Source organism: Oncorhynchus nerka, linkage group LG19 (assembly GCF_034236695.1).
Source record: "Oncorhynchus nerka isolate Pitt River linkage group LG19, Oner_Uvic_2.0, whole genome shotgun sequence".
NCBI classification, from domain to species: domain Eukaryota; kingdom Metazoa; phylum Chordata; class Actinopteri; order Salmoniformes; family Salmonidae; genus Oncorhynchus; species Oncorhynchus nerka.
Genome location: NC_088414.1, coordinates 17,350,034 through 17,359,109, shown reverse-complemented (window position 1 = coordinate 17,359,109; position 9,076 = coordinate 17,350,034). Strand labels below are relative to the sequence as shown.

At 41.2% G+C, this 9,076-nt stretch overlaps 1 protein-coding gene across 1 annotated transcript; it reads right to left on the bottom strand.

Moving 5' to 3' along the window:
* Nucleotides 1–639: 639 nt before the first annotated feature.
* Nucleotides 640–7,618, bottom strand: LOC115101118 (syntaxin-2-like). The gene is made up of 11 exons (XM_029620334.2): nucleotides 7,326–7,618; nucleotides 6,549–6,638; nucleotides 6,230–6,329; nucleotides 5,583–5,657; nucleotides 4,351–4,424; nucleotides 4,148–4,256; nucleotides 3,554–3,627; nucleotides 3,243–3,380; nucleotides 2,963–3,073; nucleotides 2,313–2,417; nucleotides 640–1,966 (listed from the first exon to the last, which is right to left on the bottom strand). Exons 1-10 carry the CDS (start codon nucleotides 7,353–7,355, stop codon nucleotides 2,313–2,315), a joined length of 906 nt encoding a protein of 301 aa, XP_029476194.1. The 5' UTR covers nucleotides 7,356–7,618; the 3' UTR covers nucleotides 640–1,966.
* Between the last annotated feature and the right edge of the window lie 1,458 nt (nucleotides 7,619–9,076).

Genomic DNA, 9,076 nt, shown 5'->3' with positions numbered 1-9,076 from the left:
AAAACACTGGAACAAGTGGGACTTGCAATTATTGTTCATAACACCATGTCCTATTGAAAGCAGAAAGTTTCCACACCTTAAAATTACAAGGATATAGGATGAGAATAGGTCTAATGAGGTGGGATCTATAAATAGCCACTAGACTTAGCTGCACAGGTTCTGGCTGTGTCCGTCACTATAACACTATAAATACCAGTGGAGGCTGGTGGGAGGAGCTATAGGACAGGCTCATTGTAAATGGAATAAAAGGAAGAGTCAAACATATGGTTCCATTTATTCCATTCCAGCCATTACAATGAGCCTGTCCTCCTATCGCTCCTCCCACCAGCCTCCACAGATAAATACCCTCTCTCCCCCTGTAAGTGTGTTTGGATACATGAGCTAGAGCTGCTGATACCTCTACTACAGAGAGCGAAGGGGTAAGGGAGATGGTTGTATAGTGTATAAGCCAGGACAGGAGCCAGAATGGATAATTGTTCAGCTCCTTTGATTCTTCAGTGACCAACAGAAAAACAGCTTTTCATTGAGTCAGAAAGAGTAGCAATATCAACCTCACTCAAAACATGTTCAAATTAAGATAATTTGATTTCAATGAAACAGCAGGATTGGCATGAACTATTACAGGAAAGCTTCTTTTTTTTTTACACTGCTTTATTTTTGCTCTCTCTTGGTTGGCTATCATAGATACTTTTGAAGCGAAAGAACATTGAAAGAGACACTTTACATATCAGCTGGATTCACTTTAGACAAGTGATGTCATATCTTGCAGACTTGGACAGTGCTGTGGTTAACTTTGTCATTTGTTGTAAGGCACTTGATGAAAAACACAGGCATAATAAAGTGTGTACTGACACCATTCCCACCTTCCTAAATTAATTCTGACAACTGCAACACTTGGCTAAATTAGATCCACTGTACTCAATAGCTAGTGTGAGCTTAGTGTTTTGTGCATGGAAATATAATATTTTAAACAGGTGCAGTAGTACAATATGATGTTTGTCTCAACTCCGCAAGCACTCAGTCAGCAATGTCATATCAAGTTCATTATCACAGCTGTTAACAAAATACAGCACAAATAAATAACGAGTAACATCGGATACATGTTCAGGTGACTATAAAAATAAATTCTACAAAAGTTGAAAATATACATTTGCAATGTTCAGTGGTGTAAAGATATTTGATAAAGCTCTGGAGCTCAAAATGTAATGAGAGGCACAAAGAAACAGTCAAACAATTGATAGAACACATCTTCAAGTAGGGAGTACATCCAACCAATTCAGGAGAGGGAATACAAACAAACATGTAACTGGGATTTACTGATACCATTTCAAAGAATACCAGAGGTTATAAGTAAACTGAGTGTAGGCTCTGTGTATCTATTCTCATGGATACCGGAAATCCCCAAAAGGATAGTCAAACAAGGACAATTCTCCCTTGCGGGGACATTTCCCAGGTCTCCACAAAATGACAAAGGCTATTTTAGGCTTAAGTTTAGGGTTAGAATTAAGGACAGGAGTTTGGAGAAATAGAATGGAAATCAATTTTAGGTCTCCACAAGGATAGTAAAACATATGCTGTGTGTATGTGTGTTTCTGTCAAAAGTGCATAGTGCATGTCTGGTTGAAAAGGTTTAGGAGTGAAACAGGAGATTCAGCACCACCCTCTGGTTGATACTGCAGGTGCAGAGTTGTTGTCTTCCTCTGAAATGCACAGCAGAAACTCCTCATTGGAGCTTTTACTCACTCCATGAGAGAGGAGTCACTTCACCCAGCAAGGCATTAATGGTCATGGTAGATATTTCAGATGGAAGAATGAGGTTGAGACTGATCATACATTGATCGTTTTTGTTTAAGGGGGGGCTTGGACAAATCACTATGAGACACTCAACCCCATAATAATGGCTAAAACGATGACACTAATAACCCCACCAATAGCAAGATAAAGCATTTTCTGTGAAAAAGAAGAGCTGTCCAGGAAAAGGAGTGGGGAACAAAAGGAAAATTGAATCAGCTGCATTGTCCAAATACATAGTATACAGTCTCATTAAAAAAAAATCAATGAATTAAAAAGAACTAAAAGATAAATGTAAAAAAAGGAAAAGTTCAGGGCCCTTCAGGGCCCTTATAGCCCACAGGCCAGGGGTGGACAGTCTTACGTATAAGTTGCCATAGTAATAAACCGGTCAGTATTTGACTAACGGGACTGCATTTAGAGAGTTAAATGCAATCTGCTATAGGACATGACAGTATTTGTCTATGTGTGTGTTAAATCATGACAGACAGTGTTTGTCTGTGTAGATCAGTAGTAATTACCTAAGGCTGTGCGGTTGAGGGCAGTTTTAGACCCAGAGACAAACCAACGATAAGTGCGATTACAGCAAGCAGGATCACCACGACTATGGCAATTATGACATACTTCTGCCAAAACAAGAAGCACAATGTTAGGCTTTATGTCAAAATAGTGTGTAATAGGCCAAACATACATTAATAAAAATATTCAAATAATTGTCTGTTTTAATTGCAAGTCACATTTATTTCCAACGGTCATTACATGTAAACAGCACAATCATCACACAAACAGAGGCCAAGGGCCATGGCTAACATTTCACAGTTTGTACACTTCTACAGGCAGTTTGCATAGCAGTTCTGTGCTTAACCTATCGGGAAGCTCTATGGTGTGATACCATCTTCCCTTCATCAAATGTGACGCTAGGCTCCTGAGAGATTAGGTTCTCGGTGATAAATCTAATAAAAGCTTCAGGCGTGCGACATTAGCTTCACAGCGTTACAAATGATTGGCTGACCTTGGCTTCATTCACAGTGCTAACTTGAATGGCATGTTCAGTGGCAGCAGGACAAGCTATGGTTATAGTGGCTCATTTGACAGCAGTGGGTTTTGGTTCGTTGGGGACGGCGGTGGTGTTGCTCTTGAAAAGGCTGGGGAAACGGGGGAAAAGTCTTACCCTGCGCGCCGCTTTCTGGTACCGCACTGCCTTCTTGGTTTCCACTTTGGCCACGCCGATGAACTCTGCTGCACTGCTCACGTTCTTCTCTATGTTGTTGATCATCTCCCCCTATTGGACACACAGATCACAATACAGAGGTTTTCCAGGGGATCTTTGAAACCCTATTTAAATTCGTATATGCTTATTACATTGACAAATGTGATTATATAGGATAGAGGATTTATACACAAGGCAGTTTTGTTCCAAGTCATATTTCCCTTTGTGACATCCATCTCACCTGAGTCTCCACCAGCATGGCCATGTCAACAAACATCTCGTGGAGTTCCCTGATGCTGGACTCCAGGCGGATGATGTCCTTATGGCGAGACTCAATCTCATTCAGAGCCTGGCGCGTGATCTGGGAGTCGGAGATGATCTGTACAGGGAGGAAGAAGTACAGGAGGAGACATTTATGATGTGGCAAAATAATCCACAAAGCTGTAACCGTGTAGAAGGAAATGAGTGCAAGAATTCAATTCACTTTTATACTTACATCTCTTGATTTATTTGTGTAAAGTGATATGAGTGTTCTAAGAACATGCCACTCACATCAGAAGTGAAGATTGCAGGATTTTCACTGTGCAGAATCTCCTCCAGCTCCTCATCAGTGGTCACTTTCCCAGCTTCAAGAAAGAAAAATTGGAAAACTGATTTCACAAATTAACTACAAGGGCTCACTAACAGCAGACCAGTTACGAAAGAGCACACCTCCTGTTCCTCTGGTCACCTGACTTACAAATGTATGCATCATCCTAACATATTCCCATACATGCAGAGGCAGTGAGACACACACCTCTTCATACAGATATCGTATCTATATTGTTAGCAGTGGGGGTCAAACTATTCCAGCCATGTGTTTACCTATGACCAGGTGTGCAGTAGTAGCTTTCCCGTACATACAGCTAATTTGCAACCCCTCCCCCAGACAACCCTGAAAACCGTTGCTAAGGCAGCACTAAACACAGGTGTCTCCTGTTGCAAGCTCCCCTTTCTGTAATCTTAGGGCGTGGCCAGGGTATTCCTACCCCTCTCAGAACACTCGTGTTTGCTGATAAAGATTTACAGCACACAGAAAACAGGTGACTGTCTAGGCTAAGAAGGTAATAATGTTTCTCTCTCTGTGCGCGCAAACTCAGCACTCACTGATCTCCAGCTGTCTCTGAATCCGTCCTTTGCACCTCTCCCTGAAGGACATCTGGGTCTCGTTGTACACCGTCATGACATCCACAAACCAGCGCATCAGATTTGTGTGCTGAAGGTGGGGAGACAAACAGCACACAGAGAACTCCATTAGGGTCTATGTCTGAAACAAATGTATTGTAGTTAACATGTGGTCCAGTTCTGACCTGGTTTGTCTGGATGCGCTGGTCCACAGAGGCTGTGTTTGCATTCTCATCCTCAGGCAGGCTGTCCTGCATGGCTGCCAACACACATCAAGGCCCGGTCAGCATGACGCAATATACACTGAGTGTACAAAACATTAGGACCACCTTCCTAATATTGAGTTTCACCCCCTTTTACCCTCAGAACAGCCGTCAGGGCACGGAATCTACAAGGTCTCAAAAGCATTCCATAGGGATGCTGGCCCATGTTGACTCCAATGTTTCCCACAGTTGTGTCAAGTTGGCTGGATGTCCTTTGGGTGGTGGGCCATTCTTGATACACACAGGAAAGTGTTGAGTGCGAAAAACCCAGCTGTGTTGCAGTTCTTGACTTACTCAAACTGGTGTGCCTGGCACCTACTAACATCCCCCATTCAAATCTTTTGTCTTGCACATTCACCCTAAATGACACATACAAAATGTCTCAATTGCATCAAGGCTTCTTTAACCCGTCTCCTCCCCTTCATCTACAATGATTGATGTGGATTTAACAGGTAACAGATCATAGCTTTCATCTGGTCAGTCTTTTCCTGGAAAGAGCAGGTGTTCCTAATGTTTTTAACACTCAGTGTATTACCTAATGCACACACACATACTGTATGCATCAATACATTACTTAAACTCCAAACATACACTTGCAAATGAAAGCAAACAATTAGTCCAACTTACAAATGTATGCATCATCCTAACATATTCCCATACATGCAGAGGCAGTGAGACACACACCTCTTCATACAGATATCGTATCTATATTGTTAGCAGTCGGGGTCAAACTATTCCAGCCATGTGTTTACCTATGACCAGGTGTGCAGTAGTAGCTTTCCCGTACATACAGCTAATTTGCAAGTCAAATCTCCCTTATAAACTAAACTCCCTCTGAATTGAGGGAAGTGTTCCCAAACTCATTATATAGTTCTCTCTAGTTCTCCCACTTACATATTATTTCATTCATGCCCTACCTTACAGTCTAACTGATTCATTATGAACTCACCTTCCTAATATTGAGTTTCACCCCTTTTGCCCTCAGAACAGCCATCAGGGCACGGAATCTACAAGGTCTCAAAAGCATTCCATAGGGATGCTGGCCCATGTTGACTCCAATGCTTCCCACAGTTGTGTCAAGTTGGCTTGATGTCCTTTGGGTGGTGGGCCATTCTTGATACACACAGGAAATTGTTGATTTATTATGAACTCACTTTTTAACTTGGCCCGCACTGTGTTGGCATTCCTCTTGATTTCATTGGTGAGCTGCTCCAGTTCATCTTTGGTGCCTGAAGGGAGAAACATGGAGACAGCACATCAGGCAGCGAGTGACTGGTCAGAGGTGCCAATTGAAGTCACTACATGCTGCCTTTTACAACTGTTCTGGGAACATCTATAATCTGTTGGTGGCATATTGACCTGGCCTTCCACCACAGTGCTGTATAATATTAATATCATTCAGTCCAATGCAAGCTATTCTGTTGGAGCCATCGTAGAATAAAATGTTCATGCCTAGATATGACTGCAGATTTCGCAATGTGAAATAGACGTCCATTTCCATCAGAAAACATATGAAGCATTTAAGCAATAAAAAAAAGATTGTCATCAGCAGCCAAAGGTTGTCTGGCACTTCCTTAATCCAGTAATAACAGATGACTATTAGAGGAAATGGGCATGCTGGTTGGGCTGGAGTTATAGGCAGTGTTTCCTGCCTGGCTCATTTGTATTTAATATGTGACTTTTCCAGACTGGACAACATCCTGGAGAGGAACCATTTTTATTAAAATGTGGTTTTCCTGTCCTTTTCACATTTTAAGACAATTTGTGTGAATGTGTGCAGCTGTGAGGAGGCCATACTCACTCTCCTCAGGGTTGGGGGCAGAGAGGATAGCGCTGTGTTTCTTCACCACTTCATCTACCTGGGAAGAGATCTTATCGATGAGGCGTCGCACCTCCCCCACCTTCCAAACACAACATGTCGCATTAGTTTACACACAACAAAGAGGCTTTTATAATCAAAACATTGTATTACCCTCACTGAGGATTACAGTGACATTTGAAAGGAATCAACAGTCAGCAAGAAACAGAATACATTTTTTTAACACACATTGGCTAGACTTTGGCAAACAGAGCTAGAGAAGACGCTTGACTATGCAAACTTAAAGCTCCAAGTAGACTACCTGTTTCAAGAAGTCATCCCTGTGGGAATTGTTATCCACTGTGATGGTGCCATCATCATCATCCACATTAAAAGGGTTATTGCTGCTGTTCTGTGAAAATAATTGTCTGATCAGTGGAAGGCTTCTGTAACCAAAGAAAAGACTAGGCCTGCCATGCCAATTACATGTTATTTCAGCACCCCATTGTGAAAAATTACCTGCACAGTCCTACCATTGTGAAGTGTAATGCCAGACGGAGAATAAAATCATTCCTAAAATATAACGTTACTCACATTAGAATAGCCTTAGTAAACAAAGCTATGAAATGTAAAAAAATATATATATATTTTCTAAAAGGACCTTTGGAGTCATAGGCATCGAATAACCTTGACCAACCAATTTATAGGTACAAGAAACACAACAGTTCATAATAAATTAAATGTAACATTTAACAGGCCCTCATTACACTAACCTACCTGGCTGGCACACGGATTAAAAGGCTAACATATATATATATATAGATAGTTATCGTACAGTACACCTGTTTCAATCGAAGAAACCGACAATACCAATAGTTCCCTAATTTTATGCTAAAGTTCAATAAAGCCTACAGCTACTGTACTGTAACAGACAAGAGTCGTAGTTGACTCGAAATGACTCGACAGAAACAATTCACATTTTCATGAACAATTTAACTGAAACTTAAAGTGAGAAGGGAAAATAAACGCAAAACAGACGTCCTAGTTTCTAGATAGAAATGTTAACTAGTTATTTCCATTATCTGATAGTGATACTCACCGCTGTCAAATCGCCCAGGCGGTCCCTCATCACGCCCTTCAAAAACTAATTTGTTCAAAGCATGTGAAAACGACTTTGCTAAAGCTCCGTAAGTAGACTTACATACCATATAAATTCCTCTCTTGTTTAAATGTTCACGATAATAGTAAACCGTTATTCATTTTAGCAGTTTGTCGATTTAAAAAAATAGTTCGCATTCAACAAAAAAGCGCTTTTCAGAGACCCGCGAGACGTTTGGCCACGCCTGCATGAGTGGAGTTCTATTACCTACCTGACGTCAACAGCAGTGAGCTCTACAGGTGACTATAGGGGGTGATAAGTGCCAGAATTAAGCCTCGTGACGCTACCAATACCTCTCATCAAGTCACCAAACATCTTATTTCAAAGTGCCGACGACGCGTTCACGTCACGTGACACATACACGCCATGTACAAGTCGTGTTTAGTAGTGTTCATGTGGTGTAATGTGGCACTGACACGTAACGTGTCAGTTTGCTTGTAAGTTTATTATGAAAGATCTTACCATATGTCACATGCTAGTTGAAGTGTATGTTTAGTTCATTATTAAAGATCTCACCATGAGCGCCTTACAAACGTCTACATGTACATGATTTTGTAAAAAAAAAAATAATTGCCAGAGTAACCTAATCAATTTCATTTGTCGATTTAGCTAAAATAGGCATATCACCTCAATACACAAATTATTAGGCTAGGTGATATCGCAGCAAGTCACCATTACTGTGTAGATATGCCTATTTCTCAGATCAATACAGACACAAGAGCCTTTTTGTTAGAGGTAGCCCTATTCAGAAATAAGAGGTAGCGTAGGTCTCCAGCGGCACATACATTTTTTTACTCGGAACTCGGCAATCTTTGACTTCTGACTTCAGTGTATTCAATACAACTGGGAACTCTGGAAAAAAAAGCTCAGACTAGGATATTGTTTTGAAGGGTCATCCAACTCGAAATTCCAATTCATAAACTCTGACTTCTTTCTCTGACCTGACAATCACCGATGTCAATCTACTTTCACATATTGTTTGTACACACTGATGACAATCATAGACTAAAAAAATGTATTATGATGTGTGGAATAGAGAGGAGGTGGGTGGTGTGTGAATGGGAGGTTCTGCATGTCACTTGTTTTCAACGGGCAGTCAGTCTCAGAAGGGGGACTCGAAGAAGGAGACTGCAAAGTCCAGGCGCTGCTGCTCTATTTGTTTTGAGTGTTTGCAGTGCTAGTGTTTTTAGTTAATCTGTGCAACTCACATTATATGCCCAGTATGATAGCTTTCTTGCTCTTTCTTAGCAGATAATGACAACATGACAACAACAGAAGCTTATGTAGTGAAAAGTTGGGAGGGTGGTGGGTAATGGAGAACATCAGGAGGATCCATGTCTGGGTGTTAGGCCGAGCTCCTAGGTCCTGGAGAGCAGGAGCAGAGTAAAGGGAACAGGGTAGGAGACAGACGTAAACAAGCAAACACACAGGTTACAGGTTTATCAGGTATGTAAAAATACAGTTATTGAATTATTTAATTTAAATGTTTGATTAGACATGCAATAATGTTAATGGCAGACAGAAAAGAAAGGATACCTTTCTGTAATGTTTTATGTCAGTGGGGTTGATGGGGGAGGTAAGGGATGGTCCCTGGAAAAGATAGAGAGATGAGATGAGAGAAACTCCAGGGTGGTGTCATGACCACTGGAGTTATACATCTTAACCGTACCTACATGGAAGCAGCTGTTACG

Bases quoted from the DNA above. Each gene is read 5' to 3' on its own strand.
- LOC115101118 (XM_029620334.2), bottom strand. From the start codon at position 7,355: ATGAGGGACCGCCTGGGCGATTTGACAGCG. The intron at 6,639-7,325 runs GTGAGTATCACT...TTATTTTCACAG, and splicing joins GCCTGGGCGATTTGACAGCG to AACAGCAGCAATAACCCTTT. The intron at 3,074-3,242 runs GTGAGATGGATG...TGTGTCCAATAG, and splicing joins CCATGCTGGTGGAGACTCAG to GGGGAGATGATCAACAACAT.